A 26,521-nucleotide genomic window follows, 5' to 3' on the forward strand; every position below is an offset into this window, starting at 1 on the left:
CTTTCTTTCTTCCTTTCTGTTTTCTTCCTTTCTTTCTGAAGATAAATAGTAGATCTCTCATCCCACCATATGGGTTCCAGGAACAGAACTCAGGTCATTAGGCTTAGGGCCAAGTACCTTTCTGCACCGAGCCATTTCACTGGGCCTGCCTTCATGTTTATACTTATTTAAAATGTAACTTCAGTTTTGTGAACTAGCAATATTCTGTCCTCCTCTCTCTCCCCACAACCTCTCTTTTCATTCTTTCTCCCTTTCTCTTTTACTTCCTTTGGTCCTTTTCCCTCCCTCTTCTTTCTTTTTCCCTTGTCCCTTTCTTCTTCTCTCCCTCCTTTTTGTAAAGATTTATTATTTTTAAATTTATTTATTTATTTGTTTGTTTTTTTTTATTTTTTTACATCCCAATTGCTGCCCTTCCTGCTCTCCCCTCACACAGTCCCTTCTTCCATCTCCACAACCTTTCCCTTCTGAGAGAGTGAGGCCACATCAAGTCTCTGCAGAGTTAGACACATCCTCTCTTACTGAGGCCAGAGAAGGCAGCCCTGTTGGGGAACAGATTCCACAGAGATACAACAGCTTTAGGGACAGCCTCAGCTCTAGCTGTTAGGGGACCCACATGGATACTGAGCTGCACATCTACTACATACATGCTGGAGGTTTCAGTCCAGTCTTGCTATGCTGTTTGGCTGTTGGCTCAGTCTCTAAGAGCTCCCAAGTGTCCAGGCTAGCTGACTCTGTTGTCTTCCTGTGGAGTTCCTATCCCCTTCAGGGTCCACAATCCTTCCCCACATTCTTCCATAAGAGTCCCTGTCCAATGTTTGGCTGTGAGTATCTGCATCTGCTAGGTAGAGCCTTTCAGAGGACAGTTATGCTAGGGTCTGGCCTGCATAAACCTAATGAAAGTAAACAAGAATGAAGGCCCAAGCAAGGATGCTTGACTCTCACTTAGAAACAGGGATAAATAGTCATAGGAAGGAGAGAGAGGGAGAGAATTGGGTAGAAGAGGGAATGGGGAGAGGAATGGGCTGGTTCAGGATCAGGTGTGGGGAGGGCCAGGAAAATGAATGAAATGTGCAGCTGCTGGATGTGGGGCTGTGTGGGGAATCTCTAGGAAATCATTTCCACCTTTCCTTTCATTCCATAACCCCTTCCACATCTATCTCTTCTTTCCTCCTAAATTCATGGCCTCATCTTCTTTAACTAGTGTTGTTACACACACACACACACACACACACACACACACACACACACACACACAGGTGCATAGATGTATAAATACAACTTGTTGAGTCTGTTTACTGTTGCTTGTGTGTATGAGATTTCCGGTTGACCAGTTGGTATTGTTTAGTCAGTTAAGGGGCTCATCTCCCTGAATTGATTCTTCTACTCTCAGTAGTCATTAGTTGCCTATATTTGTCTAGGGTTGGAGTCTTGTGAGATTTACGTTTTCTACATTAGTATGTCTATGGGTGCTGTCTGCTCAGGTCTTGTTTAGGATGTCATACTGTTGAGATATTATAGGTGAAACGTCCCTATTATTTCTGGGAGACACATTCTTATAACAGTGTTCTGGGCCTCCAGCTCTTATAATCTTTCCATTCCCATGTTTTTGTTTTGTTTTTTTTGTTTGTTTTTACATGTTGTGCTGTAAATATAACTATTAGAGCTGGACATCCCATGAACTGCTGGACAAACATACCTCCTGCTCCCACTATTAGGAGTCCCACAAGAGCACCAAGTCAAACAGCCATAACATATATGCAGAGGACTTAGCACAGCCCCATGCAGGCTCTGTGATTGTCACTTCAGTGTCTCTGAGCTCCTAACTTTTTGATAAACCAACAGCCCAATTTTCAAATTGGCTGCAGTACTACACTCCCACCAATAGTGCATAAGTGTTCTCCTTCTTCAACATCCACATGATCATTTGTTGTCAATAGTATTGCTGACGTTGGCTGTCTGATCACAGAGAATCATGAAGCCATTTTAATCTTCATTTCCTTGATAACTAAGAATGTTGACCTAATTTAAAGTGTTTATTAGACATTTTATTTTTACATTATTTTTAATATTTTAAGATTATAAAATGCATCATTTACCCCTTCTCATTCCTCTTCCCAATATACCAATCCTTACTTTCTTTCAAATTCATCTAGACATTATATATATATATAATATATAATTATATTATATTATTATATAATATATATATATAATGTCTAGATACAATCTGTTCAGTCTTTATAATGACATACACTATATCTATCTATCTATCTATCTATCTATCTATCTATCTATCTATCTATTGGTTTGGTCATTTTGGGGGATGATTATCTCTCCTGCTCTCAACATTTCTCAGTTCTTTTGGCTTGAAGCCTTTTAGGATAGAACATGGCCATTACACTCACAAACTCACTACAGCTGTGCTTACCTGAACAAGACTTGTGTCACCATATCATCATGATATCTAACATGTTACTGAAGGACTATTCATGGGGACTGGGGGTGTAGGTGTCAGTTTCTTCATTGTTGTTATTTGGTAAGTTGTCCTTGCTCTAGAATAACCTCCTACCTATACTTGGGCAAGAAATTTCCACTAAATTCAGTGAATCTTGCATATCCAAACCCATCAAAGGAAGATTTATTAGGAAGAAGTATTTCCATGGGGTCAGGAGAGGCATGAGAAAGGGTAATAAGGATGAAGATAAAGCAAAAGCCAGTACATATGTGTGTGGAATTGTCTATGAATAAAAAGAAACACTTCTGATTTTTTAAAAAACAAGGAGAATTGAAGAAAGAAAGAAAGAAAGAAAGAAAGAAAGAAAGAAAGAAAGAAAGAAAGAAAGAAAGAAAGAAAGGGAGAAGATGAAAGAGTGAAGGGAGTAACAAAAAATAAAGCTGTATAAGAAGTAGTAATATCAGTCTTATAGAAAACAAAGTGGGAGGGATCACAGTATCAAGCTTTACAATACAGACAGCCTACAGATGAGATCAAATCTTTGCCAGCTATTCTTTAGATAAAAGATAATATAGAAATATATAAATAACCTCAAAAATCAAAACTGTCAATTTATATATGAATCAATGAACTGAAGTAACAATTTTCAAAAGAAGAAATGGCCAATAACTATTTTATAGATTGTTCTATATCCTTACCTATTAGGGGGATGAAAATTAAAACTATTTTGAGATTCCATCTTCTCACAGTTGAAGTATGTCTCATCAATAATGCAAATAACAACAAACACTACTGGCTAAAGGGGAGCCCTTACACTGCTTATAACAGTATAATTTCCATTGTGTAGTCACTATAAGAATTAATATAGAGGTTTTTCAAAGAACCAAAAACATATTTAGCACACGATTCAGCATTCTTGAGCAAATACATATCTATATTTATTTCCACTCTATTCACAACAACAAGGAAATGAAACCAACAGATGTCTATCAAAACATAAATGGATTTTTAAAAAAACATGATATATACACAATTAAATTTTACTCAGTCATAAAGAAAAAAGTAAGGGAGGATGGTTGAGTCTTTCTCAGAAGGGGAAATAAAATAGATATCGGGGAAGATGGCGGGAGGGAACTGGGTAGGAGGGGGGAGGGGAACTGGGTCAGGCTCGGGGCAGAAATCTATAGAGGGGCAATCTAGGAAGTACCAGAGACCTGGGACAAGGGGTGGCCCCAGATGAGCAGCTTGGTCTTCATGTGAGTCCCCTGAGAACTGGACCAGAGAATGTTCCTTAATTCTGTTGCCTGCCTGTAGATGCGGTTCCCCTAATTGGGGCACCTTGTCTGGCTTCAAGAGGAGAGGATGCGCCTAGTCCTGCAGTGACTTGATGAGCAGGGGTATGGAGTGTGATAATTTGGAAGGTGAGTCCCCCTTTTCAGAGTAGAAAGGGACAGGAGAATGGAGGAATAATTTGTGTGAGGGAGGAGAGAGGAGACTGATATTGGGATGTAAAGTAAGTAAATAAATAAATAAATAAATAAATAAATAAATAAAAGAAAACCTGCAAAAGTATATAGCATAAGATGGCCTAGTCAGCCATTGTTGGGAAGAGAGGCCCCTTGGTCTTGCAAACTTTATATGCCCCATAGAGGGGAACGCCAGGTCCAAGAAGTGGGAGTGGGTGGGCAGGGGAGCNGGGTGGGGGGAGGGTATAGGGGACATTCGGGACAGCATTTGAAATGTAAATGAAGAAAATATCTAATAAAATAATTTAACAAAAAAGAAAATCTGCAAAAAAATAAATACAACTGGAAAAATTACTAAATGAGACAATTCAGTTTCTGAAAGGAAAACATGACATGTTCCCACTATGAGTGATCCTGGCTTCTGATTTTTTTATATATTGGAGGGAGTACAGGTTAAAAAAACTGCAAGAGCTAATGGAAGTAAAAAGAGTTAAGAGAATCATTAATTACAATGAAAATTAATCTTGTCTGTAGTTAAAGTGAAACTGATCAGATACTAAAGCTATAATGTTGAAAGAGAGAAACAACAGGGTAAAAGAACTACATGTATTAACTTGAGAATTAATAAAGAAAGCTTTAAGTTTACATTTTTACTATGCCTATGGCTGTGGTTGCTATATCTGAGACAGTTTAAGTGAAATATTGTATGTTGTTAATAAACATGAAGTTTCTGTGCTTGTTACCCTGGATGATTTAAAGCTCCACATTATATACTACTTCTCACATTTGGGCCTTGAGACTAGGCAGTGATTGGCCAATGCATACACAAAGAGGAAGTAATTGGTTTATTATAGAGTGGATTCAAGATTGCAATGGAATTTTTGCCCTAATTGCAGCTAATAATAGCAGTAAGCATCAAGTCAGTCTCTCAGAGAAATGTTATTACCAAAAGTAATCTGATAGTAATTTAAGGATATTTTATGACAACAGTACATCATTTTCACTATAAAATAATAAATGCTCATTACAAAAATTTTAAGAGAAATAAAAATAGAAACAACTTTTTAAAAAATATCTAAAATGAAAGCAACCTTAATAATGGAATTATAAAGAATGATATGTAAGGCTTTCAGAACTTTAAAGACTAGAGATAGGTAAACTAAAATATATTTATTAAAGGCAATGAGTTACCTAGCTGCACAATCTGGATCAAAAATACTTAATCTCTTTAGTCCCCATTTTTTATCACTAGCACAGTAAGATTAAACTAGATAAATCTTTGGTCACATTCAGCTGTATGTACCTATAACTCAAAAATTTAAATCAGATATTTCCAGAAAGGAATTTTTTTGTGTGTTTGAGACCTGTAGCGGTTCAAAGGAGAATGGCCCCCAGATATTTGAATACTTGGTCCCTAGTTGGTGAAAGAGTTTGGGAAAAATTAGGAAATGTGGCCTCTTTGGAGGAGGTGCATCACTGGGGGTAAGATGTGAGGTTTCAAAAGCCTACACTTCCCAGTATCCTTCTTTGCCTTGTGATTGTGTTTTAAGATGTGTGCTCTCAGCTACTGCTCCTGTGTCATGTTTGCCTGCCTGTAGCCATGATCCCCGTCATGATGATCATGGACGCCAACTCTCTGGAACTGGAAAGACTCAAATGCATTTTTTTTAAAAAAATTGCTTTATAACATCAATAAAAAATAACTAAGATAAACCTTCACTCAACATTAAAAGCAAAGCAGGGTTTAAATAATATACTATAGTAAAAATTTTCACTCAACTTGCATTTATTTTATTCATTGAAAGTAAACTGGATATTTTGTGACAAATAGTAATACTTGTACAATTAAATCATACTTACACATGTTGAGTTGTCTAATAAAGCTTGCTATTTTGTTATGCTTGAAGTATTTTGGTAGTACTTCTCTGGCAAAAGTTTCTTTGTTCACAATCTGAAAGCTGTGGCCATCCTTGTAATAAAGAAAAACCAAAAAGTAGTTTATTTACCGGAAAAAAGTAAGGTTTCACCAAAGTAACAAATCAAAATAATACTTCATGAACCCCAAATTTGCAAAAAAATTAAAGTCCAAAGTACAGAATTCTGTAAGTATAACTGGAAGTATAACTTACTAGTTGAGTGTGTTCCTAGCATGCATGAGGCTATGGTTTCAAACCCTTTATTATGGGGGAAAATATACCATAAAGACACAGAATATGAATAAAAGAAATAACATGAAAGAAAATGTAATGGATTGATCATGAAAGCATATGTCCAAAGAAAAATAAAACTCACAAATTAAAAGTAAACAGGCAAGAGCAGACATGTTAGAGCATATCTGTAATCCCAGCACTTGAAAAGCAAAAGCAGGAAGACGAAGGATTTTATTTGAGCTTAGACCAAGGAAACTTGCTTTTTTTCTACAAACTTGGGCAAAAAAGATATTAAGTAGTAGTTCAAAAAATTGTCAATTGTAATGTTTAGTGTTGCCAATCTGACAAAGTCTAGAATCTCCTGGAAGATGGACCTCTGAACATATCTATAGGGGGATTATCCTGTGTTAAATAATGTGGGAAGACACCTCTTATTTGCAGGTAGGACCATTCTCTGAGCCAAAGATCCTGGGATGTACAAGGGGAGAAAAGGAAGGGAGAAGCATAAATGCATTCACACATTACTCTGCTTCTTTATTATGGATGCAATGTGACTAGCTTCTTCCTTTTCTTCTTCCTCCTCCTCCCCCCCTCCTCCTCCTCCCCCCCTCCTCCTCCTCCTCCTCCTCCTCCTCTTCTTCTTCTTCTTCTTCTTCTTATTATTATTATTATTATTATTATCCTTTTTATTGTTTTTTGTTTTTTTGTTTTGTTTTTTTAAATTGAAGGTCCCTTACTGGTCCTGCTTCAGTGAGTGGCCAAGATCAAGGGAAAGGGGAGGGCAACCAGCTGGTTCAAGGAGGGTCATTTCCACATTTCATTTACACACAGAACTAAACAGAAGCACAGAGTCACTATTGTGCTTAGAAGTTGTCAGCATGGGATGGGGAGGGATGAGGAGTAGGGGTGTTGTTAAAAAAAATACAGTCCTCCCCCAAATTGGGTGCCTAAGACAAGACTTGGTCTGTTTCAACCCAAAAGGAATCAGAAGAACAAAAGCAGTTTGGGAAGGCCAGAACCATCAGGGATGGAGGGAGGATGGTCCAGGGGGTAGGAGGGATGTTTGGCAATTGGGGTGAATGGATATCCCTCTCCCTGATGGGATGGCCCCAGCCCCTCCAGTCTAGCAGAAAAGGTACAGTCTGCCACACCCAAGAGCAGGTCTCGGGCTGCTAGATGCTCCAGGCAGGGGGCTGGAGGTGGCTCACTAAAGGCTTGCCCTCCAGGGAAATGATGGCACTGCCACCTAGTTTCTCTGCCAGGGTGCAGTGGTCCTTGACCTCCTCTTAGCAGTTAGCTTGTAATTCATGCTTGCTTCCTGTCAGCTTCTTCTTGATGGCATTCTTGGAGCTGGCATAAGTCATTTTGCTCATAAGGGGCACATTCTCAGGGACCCAGAAGATGAACGCCAGGTCCTCCCTCTTGCTCTTCTTGGTCTCATAGGTTGCATCATAGAAAGCATAGCTGCAGGCTTGTCTGGCAGCATCTTGACGAAAGTAGTGTAGGGGTCAACCACAGTCTGCCCCACATCTCCTACCAGGATCTCCTTGACTTCCTCCAGGATGATGTTCTTTTTGTTCTCACTCAGGCAAAAGAGCACGGCCTTCTTGCGTTTCCTCACTTCTGGTGTTGAAGAATTGCAAACTTTCATGTCATTGAACACCTTGATGACACCATCAAAGACAGCCATACCAGAGGCCATGTTTCCGGAAACAAAAGGGATACAGAAAGAGCTACTGAAGATCTGAGCCACCACAGCTGCTGCCAGGATCCTGTGACTAGCTTCTTTAAGCTCATGCTACTGTGACTTTCTCCATCATCGTGGACTGTGACCTTGAACAACACGCTGATACAAACATCCTTCTCTATAAGTTGCCTGTTTCAAGATATTTTATCACAGCAACAGAAAACCAAGACACCAAATATGTTTTCAAGAAAAGCGTTTAAATTGTAAATTACTACAATGAGATGAATTTTTTGTCTATCAAATTGACAAAGACTAAAGAAGATATCAATCTCCAGATTTGTAAATTAGCAGTAGTTCAGATAAACAGGAATCCATACAGTCAGAATTGAAATTGTCTTAATGCTACTAACAGTAAATATTCAAAGACCCCAAATACTTAATCTTTAGCTTAGAAGTTCTAATTCCAGATTGTTTAGAGAATAATTACTGATATGTGCTAAGACTTAGCAATAAACAGTTACATAAGAATTTGTATATAGAATTCAAAAATTAGAAACTACCATAATAATAATTTAATAACTAATTCTATAAAAATTAATATTATTCAGTGATAAAACTAAGCTATATACCAATATTCCCCACAAAAGATATTCACATATAAAAAACAATATTATGTAAACTGGTAACGGTGGGTGTCAATGGATGACACTATAACTACTTTGATAACATTCTAAAAAGTAGACTCTAACAAAAATTATTTTAAAATAAGTAAAAAATATGTAATATTCTTATATGCTGTTTATTCTCTTAAATCATACATTTAAATTTTAATTAGGTTAATTAATTTAAATGTCATGTTTTTAAACTTGATTCCATACTTCAACAAAGATTTAGAAAAAATGCCCAGCTCATCTGTTATTTACCCATAGGATTGTACATTGTTTGGTTCTTTAGAGGTGACATGGTTCATTATAATCCCCCAATCCATCAAGACTCTGTGTGTGTGAGAGAGAGAGATGGGGGGTGGAGGGAGGAGGGAGGGAGGGAGGGAGAGAGAAAAGGTGTATATGTATGATGTGTACAGGTGCCTGTAACTGTGCATGTGCTTCTGGAATCCAGAGGAGGGCCTTAAGTCTTAAGTGTCTTGCTCTATTTCTCCACCTTATTCTCTTGAGACTAGGTCTCCTACTGAATTGTACTAGGCAGGTAGTCTACCTACCTACACACACACACACACACACACACACACACACACACACACACACGCACACAAACACAGTTTCCACATACACAGTTTTTACCTGGATACCTGAACTTAGGCCCTCATGGGAGGTTAGCACTTTACTTTGTTGCAGTTATTAGTGGAATCCCTGAGTCAGTCTAATAGAACATATGAGCATTTTAGGATGATGGGGTTATCTTTAGTTGGCTTTGTTACTCATGACTATTTATAAACTAACTTAATATGAGACCAGAAACTACACCACCTTAGCTTTCCCCAGAACTGATGGACTTCAGAGATTATGAAGGAATGTCAGAAAATTTCTTTAAAATATGAGATTATTCTATTTTCTGATCAAACCTTTGTGGGGATATCAAAAAAACCAACCAACCAACCAACCAGCCAAACAAACAAAAACCCCAATTGAAAAAAGGTCAGGAAGTTTGGAAATGTCATAGAGCACACTACCTAGAAACTGGATGAATAGTTTCTGAATAGCTAAGGCTTCATAATGATACATAATAAAAGAAAAGAAAATGTAATGATGTGTTTCAAGTTAAACATATGGTTTCTTTTGCTCTATCTTAAGCTTTTGGAGAATTAAATAGTGAGTACTGAGAACAACATATGTATCAGAAAGACCACTGGGACATGAAAGCAGATGTGAAGAAGGGACTCGCAAGAGGAGGCTTGGAGAATAAACTAAAGTAGTAAGAGGGAGATAAATAAGAACAAATTATAATGGCATACATAAAATATCATAAATTTCATATTATGAAATTACTTTGTATAGTAACTTAAAATGATTTCAAATATAAAACACAGATAATTAGCTGGAAGTGTTATCAGATATGTAATCTAGCACTTGGGAGGCAGAAGCAGGAGGATCACAAGTTTAAGAGCAATATTGCTATACAATAAGCAATACTGTGAAAAAAAATAGGGATGTCTGGAGATTACCTCAGTGGCAGAGGTCTGTCCAGCACCACAAGGTCCTAAGTTGGATTCCTAGCATTGGAAAAATTAGAAAATATTTACATTATGTGATCAGAACTGTACATAATAGCAACTGCAAAAATAAGCAAACCATTCATAAAAAAATTCTTGCCTAAAGAAGAGGAGAAAAATCAGGAGATTGCTAACAGAGTACCATATTAAATACATGCTACAGAATCAATGGGCACTCTGGTTTTCTAAAAATGAGCAAAGTGAAGCTTGGCAAGCATGATCGTTAAGTTTGATACTACTAAAGGATTTGGGGCTCAATTAAAATATGTCATCTTGCCTAGTAATTTAATAACTGAGACACATCACTTAAAAATGATGGATAGATTGATTTTATGTTTTCAGATAAGAAAAATAAACTGGGAAGACAATAGCTAATTTCACTGAACACACATTAAAGACAAAGGGCTTTTGATTCCTGTTGGCTAGAGACACTGCTTTGCTTTATTGGAGAATATTTTCATGATGAATGTGAGCTGTAACAATGCTTGAACTAAAGATTTTGTGCATGTGCATGTGTTGTGTTTCTTTACTGTAGCTGTGATATTAACACCGTGACCAAGGCAAATTACAGAAGGATGAATTTATTAGGGTGTATATAGGTCCACAGAATTAAGAGACCAGCAGGACGGAGAGGCATAGAAGCTGGAAGAAAAAGAAAAGAGATTTCATCCTCAATCACAAACATGAGGATGCAGAAAGAATGAGAGGGAATTGGAAGTGGGTAAGTCTTTCAAACCTCAAAACCTGTTCCTAATGGCAAACTTCCTCCAGGAATGCTGAGTCTCCTAAACCGCTGCCAACAGTGATACCACATGGGAACCAATTGTTCAAATACTCAAGACTATGGGGGGGGGGCATTTCTCATTCAAACAACCACATATGGGGAGTTTACAGAAAAGGTAAAGACTCCCACCAAAGTCAGTAATTGCTTATCAGTCTCACACAGCACAGTTAGTAAGAATTGCTCCACCACTAACATAGGTTTCTTGTTGGGAAAGATAGCTCATAGGATATTCTCATAGGATAGTGTGGAAGCAATAGAGAGCTGAAGCTGAAACAAAGTGTTAAAGGGTGGCCTTCATTTAAATATGACTCCACATAGGGGAATTACTGTGAATGGACAGAAATTTATAGTTCAGGAATGATTAAAATTTCTAAAATTGTGGAGATGATTATAGCACTTTGTGAACATGTTAACAACTTGAAGTTACATTCTTTGAGGGAGCTGAACAACATTGAAATGTCTTAATAAAACTATTACTTAAAAATAGATCACACTTCAATATTGCTAAGATATATATATAAGCATTATTCTTTGTTTTGTAATTCTATATTCATTATAAAAAAACAATATCTGGAGCTAGAATTGGCTCAGCAGTTAGGAGCAGTTACTGTTCTTGCAGAGGATCTAACTTTGTTTCTCAGCGTTCAGCCATATCCAGCGATTCATGGTCACATGTAACGCCTATTTGAGGTTTGAAACATTCTTTTGGCCTACATGGCCACACATACTCACATAGTACATATACAGAAACACACACATATGCATATAGGCTACATACATATAATTAAAAAATAAAACACAATAGATAAAAAACAATGCTAGAGTGTCCACTATCCTAACTGAAGTATTACAGTATAAATCATCTTTAAAATCCATGTTTTCTTGCACCATTGTTAAATGGCCTACTAAAATCACCATCACAAACAAATTTTATCCATCTTCAATATTAAAAATAGAGCTTTCATTCTATACACCAACAAGCAAATATTCTGTTTATGTACCATTGTATGTAAAAGTATATTTTGCTTGGTGGTTTAGTCCCTGGAAACTCTGGGTGATCCGGTTAGTTGATATTGTTCTTCCTATGGGGTTGCAATCCCTTTCAGCTCCTTCAGTCCTTCCCCTAGCTCTTCCATTTGGGTCCCTAGGCTCAGTCCAATGGTTGGCTGTGAGTATCTGCATCATGGAGGGATCCACGCCTCCAGATACATATGTAGCAGAGAATGGCCTTATCTGACATCAACGAGAGGGAAGGTTTCTGGTACTGTAGAGGCTTGATGCCCCAGCATAGGGGGATGTTAGAGCAGTGAGGCAGGAGTGGGTGAGTGGGTGCAAAGAGGCAAAGAGGGGGATGGGGTGGGGTAGGGGTTTGTGGGGGGGTAACCAGGAAGGGGGATATGAAATGTAAATGAATAAAATGATTAACAAAAAATAAGAGTACATTTTGCTTATTTATAGAGCATGACACATAAAGTATCATACATGTCTACTGTAGCAGTCTTTGATTATTTTTATAGCCTTCCTATTTATAGTGTTAGTAATTTTGATTTTTGTTTTTCATTTGTGCTGCTTTTGTTTATTTCTTATAAAACATTGGTGAAGGAAAGTCCATTTACCCAGGCAGAATGATTACGATCAAGAAAACAATTGACAACAAATGCTGATTAGAATATGGAGAAGGGGATGCCTCATTCACTATTGATATTGCAAACTGGCACAAAACTCTGGAAATCAATGTAGAGAATCTTCAAAAGTCTTTTTGAAAAATCTACCTTATGATCCAAAAGGAAATGGAAGGAGAGAAAGGCTATCAGGAATTAAATTATTATTTCATAGTTACTTATAATTCGATAAAATATGCATGTAAGTATATGATAGTGTTCCCTCAAAAGCCAGAGACGAACAAAAGCTCCAGTGACAAGCATTGGAAACCTGCTTTCAAATTATTGATAAGGAAGTGAACAGCTATTGTTGTGGCTCTTGGTTGCCTCTTAGAGTTTGAAGATAACGTCCTTACTGCTGACACCCCCAAACCATTACTAGTTACTTCCTAGTAAACTATGCAATTTGTCAAGGGAAGAAAGAAATCAATGGCCCTACTCACTTATAATGACAAGGTATTCTGAAAGATGAAAAACTGGCACTTAAATTCTGGGAGTAACCAACAGTTATCTAATTGAACATAAGAACAGAAGGAAGGAATTCCTGTCTGGTATAATAAACTTAACCAACTGACCATGGTTGGAAATAGACCATATGGACCATATCCTCTATGGAGCATAGAGAAGAACTTACTATTGCCACTTTACTAGACCACAATCATTCCTATCTGCATTCTAAATAATTATTCTTATAGCTATAATAAATGTAGTTTGTCTCAGCAAAAACTTTTTATAGTAAACAGAGAGCATTACAGAAAGTCACAACTTTTCAAAATGTGTGGAAAAACTGTTATTGATCAAACCCAATTGATACATCAACAACGCAACCTCTTACACACAAAGCTTAGGGAATACTGCAGAACAGAAATTAGGAAGAGTGTAAGAGTCAGAAGTTGAAAATATCTGCTTTGAGATAGTGTCTCTATAAATGCTATGGAAACAGCACCCTAAATTCATAACTGTGAAAATCCTAGGGTAAGGCTCAGAGGGATAGAAAAATTAATCTCTAAGCTCTCTGAGACAACTTAATTAATAAATAACTTATCAGTAATTTTCTAGTTTTGGTGATGAGCCCAGAGTTTTTCACATGATAGATAAGTGCTTTACCACTGACCTACAACCCAGCTCTTTATTTCAATGTTAAATATTTACTTCAATATTTTAAAAGCTATTTTCATGAGATGTTATAAATTGAAGATCACATCCACTATTTTCTTCAAATGAATTACAATTAAAAGTTGTTTATGAAACAAGAATGGCTATTGATTTGACTATTATTTGAAGTTAGCTGTGGTACTTGGGAGTTCATTGTACCCCTTTATATTTTTGCTTGACATTTTATTAACAAAAAATTTAACCTTGGCAGAGTGTGGTAGTACATTCTTGTAATACCAACACTGGGCAGGCTGAGGCAAGCTGATCATGAATTCAAGATAAACCTGGGCCACAGAGTGAGACCCTATCTATCTCAAAAACAAATGAACACAATGCCAAAGTGACTATTACTTTAGAGAACTGGCCATGGTCTGCTCTTAACACATTCTACAAGATTTTCCCCAGTCAGAATGATTAGAAGTTAAATATAAATCAAAATACCAGTGGTGGGGAGTACACTTGTAATTCACTCAGCTCACTCAATGAGTGGTTAATAATGTCCCAGTGATAAAATGAGGTGTATCACAAATTCTCTTAGAAATTGTTTTCTATTATTTATGCTGTTATTGTTATATGCCCCAGTACAGGGGAATGCCAGGGCCAGGAAGTGGGAGTGGGTGGGTAGCAGAGCAGGGCGGGATAGCATTTGAAATGTAAATAAAGAAAATATCTAATAATAAAAAAAGAAACTGACAGTTTAGGTACATTTGGCTGCAAAGCTTCCTCTATTTACTAACCTGATCTACACAGTGATTTTCGGGTCAGCTAGGGCTAAATAATCAAACCTTGTCTTTCCAAGAAACAAATAGTAAGAGCTAGTGATGTAGCTTAGTGGTAGAGCACTCATGTAGCATACTGTATGATCTCACAACCATAGCAAATACTATAGAGTAAAAGCCAATAAACTCCAACAAATTTGAGCTTTGGTGGGAAATCAGGAGTGTGCGGCCACTTGTATTTTTATGGTGAAGCTGTCCTACCTGTAGAGTGACTTTTTAGTCATGCTGCACATATTTATAGGTTCTGAAGAAAGAAAAAATAAAAAGTAGAAAACAAGCCTTTTTCTTTTTTGGCCAGGAATCACAAAACTAGGTGAAGTGAGGCTTAAGGAACCGAGTGTCCAACAAAGGGCTGTGGGGCAGACGGAGTCGGGGGGCGCAAAAACTTCCCGTGACTGTGTCCTTCAACCTGTATGAAAAATCCCCATACCCCGATAAAAGACCCTTTCTTTAAACCGAGGCCTCCTCCCAGAAGTCTTTTTACCTTGCTCCAGCGAATCACGTGGTCCAAGCCAGCGTCGTCAACTAATACCCGGAGTTTGGTGAGAAAGTGAGGAACCATTGTCTTGCGGAATGGCTCCATGTTTTGGGATGTCACTGTTTTAAGAAAATGTCCGTCCTGGACAATTGTAAGAAGTAAGGAAAACCTGAACTACTCCATTACCAGGAGAGCAAAATCAGGCCAAGCAGCAGTTCTCTGTGACAAAAGGCTGATTACCGTCCTCCCTCAGAACTTTGCTTGGGGGCGGGTCTGAATTGTCCAGGGGGCAATTCTCATTGGCTGGTTATAGTATTGTAGCACCTCTGGCACGTGACCATATGGGGGGAACTTCCGGTAAAGGAACACCATTATAGTCTGAGGAAAAATGAGCCATGATAGAGCAGTAGGGGGCACCACTTTTTCTCTGTTGCTTTTCAGGCTATACGTGCTTTTATACAGTCACGGCCTGGCAACCTAGTGGTGTGGCATTGTACTAGGTTGTCACTGAATTAACTCGATGTTGAATATAGCTTGGTAACGAACTTAATGGTAATACGGGGCAAAGCTTTGCAGTGCATGGTTTTGATAATTTTCTGGAGAAATGATGAGAACTGTTTGGTTTTTGTTTTGATTTGTTTGTTAAGGTCTTTGTTTCTGCGTTTGTTTTTCAGAATCTCACTGGACAGCCCCAGCTGGCCAGAACTCATTGTGTGTATCAGGCTGTCCGTGAACTCTGTACCCTCCGTTTCCTTAGTACTGGGATTAAAGATGTTGGTCATCACACATGGCTGGTAAAAATTCTTGGTATGCATCTTGTTGAAGTGAGACACTGCAAGAATATTAGAGCATTCACTTCTTCTAGTGATAAGGTTGGAAGGGAGACTAAGAAGAAAGAAATTTGCCTAAAAACACAGAATTTTTGTTGTTGTTGTTTTCTAATTTCTCCTTTCATTAGAAAATAGTTAAAATGAGCCAGGCGTGGTGGCATATGCCTTTAATCCTAGCACTTGGGAGGCAGAGGCAGGCGGATTTCTGAGTTCGAGGCCAGCCTGGTCTATAAAGTGAGTTCCAGGGCAGCCAGGGCTATACAGAGAAACCCTGTCTTGAAAAATTTAAAAAAAAAAAAAAAAAAAAGAAAGGAAAGAAAAGAAAAAAAGAAAATAGTTTGGTGAGGGGCTGGAGAGACAGCACACTCATAAAGCTATTACCATGCAAGCATGCGGATCTGAGTTCAATCCCTAGCAACCAAATTAAAGGTGAAAGTGGTACCTGTCCTTGTAATTCCAGTGCTGAGGAAGCATGAACAGGCATATTTCTGGGGCTAACTGGCCATTCACCATTTGGTGAACCCCAGTCCTAAGTAAGATGCCTTGTCTCAGTGAGCAAGGTGAACGGCTTCTGAAGAACAATGGGAACGCTGATTTTCCTGTATAGACACACACATCCAAACACACACACACACACACACACACACACTCACACACAGTGTAAATAGTGAATGGTTAGAATGCTAATTGTTTTCTGAAATATTTTGTATCTCCTTGGTTTAAACTGAGTTTTGAAATTTTATATTCTTTTTCATATGAAGGTAAAATTTATTATAATAGCAATGAATAGAAGTAGGGGCTATCAAACTCATATTTTACATTGATTTTATTTTATTTGAGTAACTTTTAAGAACATATGGAAGAAAAAATGATTATAGGTTTTAAATAACTGCAGAGAAAGCTCACATAAAAGTGATTTACCATTCAAATTTAAAATACTAAACATAAAAGATACCTAAACATCTATGCTTTATTTTATTTATTTTTATTTTTATTTTTATTTTGACATCAGAAAGCTAGGGACTCTTTATTCTAAAATGTTACCTATTTATTTATTTATTTTTATTTTTATTTTTTATTTTAAAGAACTTTTTATTAGATATTTTCTTCATTTACATTTCAAATGCTATCCCGAAAGTCCCCTATACTCTCCCCGGCCCCGCCCTGCTCCCTAACCCACCTACCCCTGCTTTCTGGCCCTGGCATTCCCCTGTACTGGGGCATATAATTTTTGCACCATGCTTTATTTTAAAGTTCAAGTTATAAAGGAGTTGGATTAATTGTCTAAGTTCTCACAGCAAGTAGTTTGAGGGTAGTTTCATACATACTAGGTACATTTCTAAAGGAGGTGTATGCAGTGGTATCACTATAGGAGATGCTATTTCAAGGTAATTCACAACTTTAATTTTTAATATAATTTTTTTTAAAAAATTATATGTGTGTGCACACATTAGCAGTACACTGGCCTATACAGGTGTATTTAAAGACCAGGTGTTGATTTCAGGTTGATATTTTTGTCTCCGTTGTTTTTGTACCTTATCTTTTGAAGACCAGGTATTTCACTAAACCTGAACTTAAGTCATTTTGGATAGATTAGCAGACCAGTGAGCCTCTAAGATCCTCTTGTCCCTGCTTTCCCACACTAGAGTTTATAAGCAGACATCAATGTGTCCAGGTTTTATCAAATTCCACAGATGCAAACTCAGGTCCTTCCTTACACTTGAAGAGCAAGCCCTTTACCCACTGGGTCATATTCCCAGGCCCTGCAGTTCTTACATTGGGATCATAGGTTATCATTCTTCTTGTAGACCAAATAGTTCTAATTATGACTTTTCTCATGAAGAGCAAAAAAAATTTTTTTAGCTCAGTCTGTATAATTGGTTGAATATATATTAAGAATCACAACTACCATGAGCCTTGATGTTAACATAACAGTAATGGTTTTAATGACATTTCCCCAAATCTTGTTTCTACTGTGCTCCTCTTTGCCCACTCAGACTTTATGATTCGGGATAAGAAATAATTAAGTTTATATCCCTGGCACATATGCATGCAAAATTACTAATAAAAGTGATTTATGAAAAAGTTAGCAAAGCACTGAGGTTTAGCAATCAATTTATGACAGAATGTACACTGGAAATTATGAAAGGCTTGGTTCTCCAAAGGTATTGGAAGAAAGTGTTAATAATTTTCAGATTAAAAAGTTTCCACAAAAATATGTTTGTAATCTTTTCATAATTAGACACAGGAACAAATATGACATAAAAATGAGTGGTTATTGTTCTGAGATCCAAAAAGATAAAAAGATTCAGCTCATAACTATTGCAGTATATTGGGTAGCATTTAACAACTCCAAAACCATGGTCACTTCATTTAGGTGTTACCATTCGCAGTCTGTGTTTGGCCATATTTATTCAAAGGTGATAAGGGGAAATTTTTGGTTCTTAGCAGCTGCATCTTCTTATGTGATCATCATTTCTCCCCATTTGCTTTTTATCAAGAGTACCTTTAATAGGGTGCATGCCATGCTGCCAGTGTAGCATCTGAGCATCAGAGATTATTTCTAAGGCACTACTCTAGTAGTCTGATTTAGTTTTATGTCTCAGTAGATAGGCAACACCATTATATCTGTTCTATCTAGAACAGCTTCCTTATTTCTCTTCCTTCAATATTTTTTGGGCAATTTCTTGCTTTGCCTCCTATATACATTTCCTAATTGAGGCCTGGTCCCTCTTTTTGTTGACTAAATGGTATTTTTTTTTAATTTACTTTTCTATGCTAGGGATGGAATACAAGTCCTCAGACAGGCAGGGGAGTACTCTGTCACTGTGTTGTACACAAACTCCAAGTGGTGAATATCTTTAGAGCTAGTAAAATTCTACAGTTCAAAAAGTAAGTGACTTTGTAGACCAGGTTGGCCTTAAACTCAGAAATCTGCCTGCCTCTGCCCCCAAGTGCTGGGATTAAAGGCATGCGCCACCATGCCCAGCGTAAGTGGTGATTCTTGAATGGAAATCAAAATAATAATTGCTTATATTATTAAATAAAATTACAAAATGAGGTTTACATTGAAATATGTTTAACATTTCTAGCCTTTTAACTTTTTAAAAATAATTCTGTAAGTGCATACAATATTTGTATCAAGTCCTTTCCATTCCTCCAATCACTTCATGAGTTCATCAGTAAACTCGGGATTGGCGCTATTTTGATGAGTGTGAGGCCATCTACTGGAGTATGGTTGGCCTGTCAGGATCTGAATCTGTGAGGCCATCTACTGGAGTATGGTTGGCCTGTCAGGATCTGAATCCTTAAAGAAAGTTGACTCTGCCTCTCCCAGCAGCCATCACTTGACCATAGCTCCTCAGCTGAAGGTCCTTTCTTAGTTTCCTATGAAGTATCCTTTATTATTTCAACTTTATTCTGCTGTCTTCCTTAAGTCGTACTTGTTCATGTGACGTTTCCAGTTTGAAATGTAGCTCAGTGACAGGCTTCCCTGCCAAGAAAGCACCCAGCTCTGGATTTGATCCCACGAACCAAAAGAAGACAAAGCAAGAAGTTGGATTTCCATACTCATTTCTCTGAGTCTTTTCATCTGAATTCAAAGTTGTAAATATTCGTATCTATTCTGTTTGCTTGGATTCTCTTTGTGGTACTAGGGATTTAACCCAGGGCCCAATGCTGAGCTGTGTCTCTAGTCTATTCCCTGCTTCCTTGAATGAATGAAATTATGATTTCTGATAAGAAAAAAGACTGGTATTAATGTAAGACTAAAAACTAGTTATAATTTTTTGCTCAACACCTTCACAACTCTTCTCCCTATTCCTCTCTTCTCTGCTTCATTTCTTCCCCATATTTCCCCCACCATTCATGATTAAGCCAAGGAAGGCTTTGGAGTTTTTTCATTCTTGCATTGAGCAGTAAATTCTCAGCCTTCCTTAAAAGAACTCTGGCAGGCAATTTTCAATTTCATTATGTAATTTTAAAAATTACTTTTCTTTGTCAAAATTTACATTTTATATCAATAGATAAGTTTTATCATTACATTATGATAAAAGTGCTAAATTTGCTTTCCATTTCCAAGGTTTTATGTGTATATTTTAATTGAATTATAAAGTTGTCAACACTATTTTAAGCTATACATTTTGTATATACTTGTATATACATATAGACACAACAGGTTTGTGTGTTGGTTAATTAACCAACATTTCCCCAAGACATTCTTTTCTTTCCAATCACATCAATCATATTTTCCCATATTTGGTGACATTGTGATTATCTCCCTGCTGTTCTTTGTGCCTGTGTGTCTTCTTTTCAAAACCGTCTTGTATGCTATTGTCAGATATAAATAATTATCCTGCCAAGGAAATTGTGGTGAGTTTTTTTTTTTTGCTAACACATGTTATGTAAGTTCATTTTCTGTTACTATAATAAGATATATGATTCTGGATATTTCATTAAAAAAAGACTTGAACAACAACAAAAAACCCCAAACAAATGAAATCAAAAGCTCACATAAAATTGAGTTTGTTTCGTATTGTCTAACTATTTGCTCTGCAGCATAGTTCATACATACAGTGACAGTCCATTGGAGAAAACTGACTTTCCCTTTACCAAAAGGAATCTTTTTGTTGTTTATTTGTTTGTCTCTTTGGAGGGGGCATAAAGTTGGGTGGTTAGGGAAGTAGAGATGATCTCGGAGTTGAGGAAGAGGAAGACATGATCAAAATGTATTCTATAAAGATTTAAATTTAAAAAGATACATTATACAATGGTATGCTGTATGCGTAGCATGCCCAGAGGAGCACATTTCAATGTTCAGTACCATATACATGCAAAAAAATCTTCATTTAACTCACAGTTCTGGAGGTTCAAGGGCACAAATCTGGCATTATTTGGCCTATCATTAGGGTCCCCTTGGCTGTGTTATATAGCTGATACTGGTAAGGTACAAGGGTCTGAGGAGACCATGTGGTAAGGCATGAAATCACTGATTATTCTGTTAAAAAATCTTATGAGAATTATCACAAGGCTCCAAGAGACCTTTCTTATTCCCTTCGAAGAATTGCTTTCCCAGTAAACTATTCAACTCCAGTAGACTCATAACTCTTCCTTTTCTTTCTAATTTTTTGTTTGTTTCTTTTGGTGGTGCTAGGAATCCAACCCAGAGACCACTAGGCGGATCAACTTTATGGATTTCTGATTCAACACCGCCTTTCTACATAGACATGTCAGACACAAGTTTTCTCCCCATGAAACCCCGGGTTTACTGAAATCATATCTCAAAGTATACAACATATAAAGTTAATATTTAGTACCTTCTTTGAAGTGATTTAAAATTCCCTTTCCTGTCTTAATACCCACTATGCTAATTCAAATAATCTATGATTTAACATAAAGAAACTACACACACACACACACACACACACACACACACGCCTCGAAGGCTTGTTCCCTATTATTGGTTTTATTGTCCATGTTCTCTGTGCCTATCAATATTTTATTATTGCTATAGAGAGGAAAGGTAACACAGTGGCAGAATTGTGGAATCTAGGATTAGATTATATGTTGTTGAATTCTTACCCAGCACTATACTGTCTGTGAGGTGTTGTATAACATATCTCTCCACTTCAGAGTCTTTACATAAAAACTAATATCACTAGCCTTTTTAATTTATTATTATTTGTGTTTATGTGCTTGCATTTTCTTGTCTATTTGTGTACAACGAGCATTCGTGGTGCCTATGAAGATTAGAAGAGGGTATTGGATCGACTAAAACTTGAGTTGCAGGTAGTTATGAGTTTGAATCTCAAGAAAGAACAGGAAAGAAAGCAAGCCAGACAGACTGTTCTTTGTTCCTTTGTTCCATGTACAATCTACTTTGATGTAAGGACAGAGATAAGATATGAGTCATTTTTTTCCTATCTTTTTGTCAAAATGACTTACCGGTTATCTAGTTGCCCCAGTATTAATGTTCTTTTTGTACAATGTTAGGGTCAAGTCCAATGCCTCACACAGTCTGTATTTAATAACCTATGTCTCTCCTATATATGGAGTCTAATTCTGAGATCTGTTCTACCAATTACTTTTTTCAACTACATCATTTGCTGGTACCAAATTTCTTTAATTGCTGTAAAGTTACATTATATTGTAATACCTAGTAAATTAGGCATTACTTTATCAATTTCAATTCATTTTTATTTTCAGTATGTTTCGAGTCTTCTTTCATGTTTATTTTTCCAAAAGATTTTCTATATGATTTTTCTCTAAACTAAAATTTATCTCATATTCATATTGATTAAAACACAATTTTAAGGCTTTTGTGTTAAAATAATTTTTTTTTGAATTTTTAAAGCTTAATGTTTTCTTGGTTCATTTTTAAAGTTTTAGTAGTATAAAGGTTTTTTTTTTAAAGTATGGGGTAAAAGTTACAGTAAAAGGTTTATATCATGAAATATTTAGTCTTATCTGATCTAGGCTGTTCTATAGTAAGTGATACAATTACCATCTTTGTGTAACTGAAATGACTGGTATCTAATAAGAAAGTTGTAGAGAATGGTCTTTGATTTGCAGATATGCTGGTTAATTTTTGTCAAGTTGACACAAGCTAAGGTTATCTGGGAAGAGGGTACATCTGTTGAGCAAATGCTCCATCAGATTAGTCCATAGACACCTGTTGGCTATTTTCTTTATAATTGGTGTGGGAGGGTACTGCCCACTGTTTGTTGTGCCACACCTGGATAGGTGGTCCTTAATTGCATAAGAAAGCAGACTGAACAACCCACTGAGAGCAAGTCTGTAAGCAGTATCCCTTCATGGTTGCCACTTCAGTTCCCACATATAGGTTCCTGTCTTGGCTTCCCTTGGTGATGGACTGTGGTGAGGATCCCTCTCCTCCCCAAGTTACTTTTTGTAATGGTGTTTTATCACAATAATAGAAAGCATATAAAAGCAGCATCTATAACTATTTTCAGAGACTGGTGTTATTTACACAACTATTTATTAGTTTATTATTCTTCTCTATATCCAGTTTTGAAGCCACTCCATATTAACATGATATACAAATAATATTTAGTGCTTCCTAAGCTCGGTCTGTTTGGCTGTGGGTATCTGCATCTATTTTAGTCAGCTGCTGGGTGGAGCCTCTCAGAGTACAGTGTGGTCTGCTCCTGTCTATAAGCATAACAGAGTATCATTAATAGTCTCAGGGATTGGTTCTACAAACCTAATGATATACATAAGAGAGATCATACGATTTCCTGCCTTCTAATAAGAATGTTAAAAAATGCTGACAGTCATGTTAATTATGATAAGATTAGGAAAACTATTCAGGAGGCTGATTAAATTCTCCCCTCTTTTCATTACTTTCCTACAGAGGCAATTACTACTTCTTCCAAGGACCAGGTCTTTCTTCATATTACAATTATCCTCCAGTCAGTCCCTGATACTTGTAAAAACTTGAAAATCTCAAACTTGACCCCTAGACCTCACAACAAGACTTTCTCAGCCTGGCCTTCAAGATTTTTAAGAACAAGAAGGAAGAATCCAAAATGGAAAAGCTGAGAAACATCATCAATTTAAGTTCCATTTACTGGCATCTGCCATCAATCTCCAACAGAAGGCAAATTCACTTATAAAAACCAGGCTGTCACTTTCCCCAAATGCTTCCTGAGGACTGCTTTAGTTGTAGTACAGTGACCAATTGGGCAAGAACATGCCCCAATACCAGGCCTACCTCCAAGCCCTTTCCCAACTGCCATCAATAGGAACACTGGATACTGCCCTGTCTCCAGAAGAGATAGCATTCTATTAAGTTGCTTGCATTTATCAGCTCCTATCACTCTTGGAAAATCCCATGAATTTAGGACAATCAAGACAGTGTCTGGCCAATCTATATCCTTTCTTTCTGAACACTATAGATTCTATATCCTTGATTCATGACCTTATAGGAGGCCTCCTCACAGCTTCTGCATCAATCATAGTCATAGAGCAAACTACAGAAAAACTGAAAATGATTTGACCACTCTACTTCACTTTTGAAAAACTAACACACATTCTTTCTTTCACAATCCTCCCTCTTGGCAAACTCCATTCTCACTGAGACAACCCAGGAATCAAACAAACCTGGAAACTAATGAGTCTTCAAATAATGCTAATTAAACAGGAAAAAGTTGTAGATGGGAGGTTGTGAAGCCTTAGTCATACTGAGAATAATAATAATAATGAATAATAATAATAATAATACTTCCTATGATGTTAGCCAATTCAGTTGCAGGAGGTAGGACTATAACTCAAAGAATTACCCTAGCTGTCCACAATCTGGGAAGGAGCTACCCACTTTGGGGAACTTATTTTCTCTGCTTATTCATAGGTTTGTTTACAGGTGGTGCACCCACCTGTCAGAACCCTTTCTCCTCCTTAGCCACATATATAAATAGATTGATGCTTTTCCAAACTGCCTAAATCAAACTCTCTGTCTAGCAACACAACTTTTAATGAAACATAATTTCTCTTCATTCTCCCTCCTTATTTGGGCTGCCTCTATCTCTCTCAGACAGTGAACAAAGCACTTTCCATACTTTTTTTTTTTACTTGACTTATATCCCCTTTGAGTTTTTACTTCATTTGTACTGACACTTCCAAAATAAATACAAACCCAAAGTCTATGAGGCTATCCTATGGACCAGTATTGATTTTGTGATATATTACAGGAAGAGCTCTGGATTGCTCTAGATGGCTCAGAAAAGCAAACCAAGAATAATCATTTCTTTACAACACTAATAAAATTAACTCTCTAATCCATCCCCTAGTTCCTATTTAAGGAACTGTACTAAAGTCATTAGACCTAGCATATAAGGTAACTTTATATGCCCATAGACCCTACTTCCTTATATCTAGTGAGTCCCACCAAGCCAATACAATTTTGCTTTCATTTTCCTCAAAGGAATACTTAGACTCCCATATCAAATATTGTGATTTAGAAAGTGTCCATCTTTCTTCTCCATCTACCTTCAGTCTGTCCAAATCTACCCCAGGTTCTCTTGTTGAGGCTGGGGGAGAGACCTGATTTCTTAGTGCTAGGAAAGAACTTTCTGAAACTTGTGGCCTCCCAGTTAACATGTGATTCTGTCTCCACTTACAAGTTTCTAAACACCTCCATATCTTACCTCCATATCTTCTTTGATGCTAATACTTTCTATATAATTCAGGAGAAACCCAAGATTGATAAGTCTCCCCTAATCAACTTACAACCGTTCACCACAAAATCCCTAGGGGACATCTTTTTCTTATTGAACAAAAGAAAAGACGAGCTACATTTAGCAACCTGCTTTATTCCATGTTACTCCTACTAGACAGGGCTGTTCTGGGTCTGTGGGCCCAGCAGCTACATATGAACACCTAATAATTGGACAGGGATTTGTACCCTGGCCCTGCTATTGGCTAGCATTTCTATAATTTCTCCAGATACCCTACCTGTCATGCTGTTTTCTACTCCAATAAAATCAAAGAGCTAACTATCTGCCCTATCCCCTTATTAACAATTCTAGGCATTGTCTCTGTGCTTGGAATGGGAGTGGCAGGGCTAGGTGTATCCTTACATCAGTCAATTTCTCTGTCTTATAATCTGAACAGTTCAACACCCCTCATGATCAACGTGGCTCTTTGGCTATTCTGGTGCTTGTTCCAAAACTGTAGAGGCTAGATCTCTTGACTTCCACCAGTGGAAGAATTTGAGTTCCTCTATTGAAACAATGTTGCTCTTATACCAACAATTCAAAACTGGTTCAGGACAGGGCCCAGCATCTCAGACAGCAGGCATTTAAATTCTAACAAGTCTCATACTCCAGATGGGCTCTTCCATCTTGACTTCTTTCCCTACTTATCCTCTTTCTCCTTATCTGCTTCATACTTATAACTTGCCTGAGAAAATGGTTACAGAAATTCCTCGAGGATAGCTTCCTGCTATCACTCAGTTAATAACACAAAACAAAGTAAAAACAATACTTAGTGTTGTTCCAGACCCCTAAGTGGTAAACATTCCACCAGCAACAAGTAGCCAGATGAAAAACAATGGCTTCTATTCTTTATGTATAAAGGATCTTTAATAAGGGACACTCCCTCAAACCAAACCAAACCAAAAAAAAAAAAAAAAAAAAAAAAAAAAAAAACAAATAGCAGCTGCACCAGCAACAACAACAACAAAAACCAAGGCCTTAAACTGAGCTCAAAGTCCCAGGAAGCCAGCTATTTGAGGGTTGCATAAGAAAAGCAGCTGATCCAGCTCCTTCTCCTAGAGATTGCAAAAGAAAAAACAACTAAGCCCTACGGTAGACACCCAGTGGCTGTATAAAGAGACAAGATAGCCTGCAGGTTTTTAAAAAGCTTATCTAAGGAAAACAGCTAACTACCACATTCTGTCCCTAAGGAAACCTTCCCCCTTCCCTATCTTTATCTATAAAACCTCCAGCTTGAAGCACATAATCTGTGTTCTCCTGATCCCAGGTCATTGTGTTCTGACCACAGTGTAGCCAGATCTGTAGATGTCACTTTTGTGGCATTCAATAAATCCTACTTTAGCTGTTGAGGTGTTCCTAAATTCACATCATTTCTTTCTTTCTAAAAGTTTAATTCTTATATATTCTTACATTTTGGACCTTTGGAACTGGTTTGCAGGATGAATGTGGAAAACTCAGCTAGAAAAATCCTTTGAATGTTGTAAACATATCTTAACAGGACATTGACCTGGGAATTTGGAAGACCAAACTGCTAGAAGAAATGCAGATGGTGCAGGCCCAGCTCATGGGCTGTCTGAGGGAACCAGGTACTCTACCAGAAATCTGCTAGAGGC

The 26,521-nt window shown here is 37.2% G+C and overlaps 1 protein-coding gene and 1 pseudogene across 1 annotated transcript in view; both read right to left on the bottom strand.

The window, feature by feature from the left end:
- LOC110313352 (heat shock factor protein 3) overlaps window positions 1-14,950 on the bottom strand; it is a 49,552-nt gene extending 34,602 nt beyond the window's left edge. Inside the window, exons 1-2 of the mRNA XM_021187438.1 lie at window positions 14,852-14,950; window positions 5,782-5,890 (exon numbers count right to left, since the gene is read on the bottom strand). Coding sequence (XP_021043097.1) covers window positions 5,782-5,890; window positions 14,852-14,950 — 208 coding nt within the window. The remainder of the gene's footprint in view (window positions 1-5,781; window positions 5,891-14,851) is intronic.
- LOC110313353 lies at window positions 7,244-7,775 on the bottom strand (annotated as a pseudogene).
- Window positions 14,951-26,521: the final 11,571 nt, after the last annotated feature.

The sequence above is a fragment of the Mus pahari genome, chromosome X, assembly GCF_900095145.1.
Source record: "Mus pahari chromosome X, PAHARI_EIJ_v1.1, whole genome shotgun sequence".
Taxonomy (NCBI): domain Eukaryota; kingdom Metazoa; phylum Chordata; class Mammalia; order Rodentia; family Muridae; genus Mus; species Mus pahari.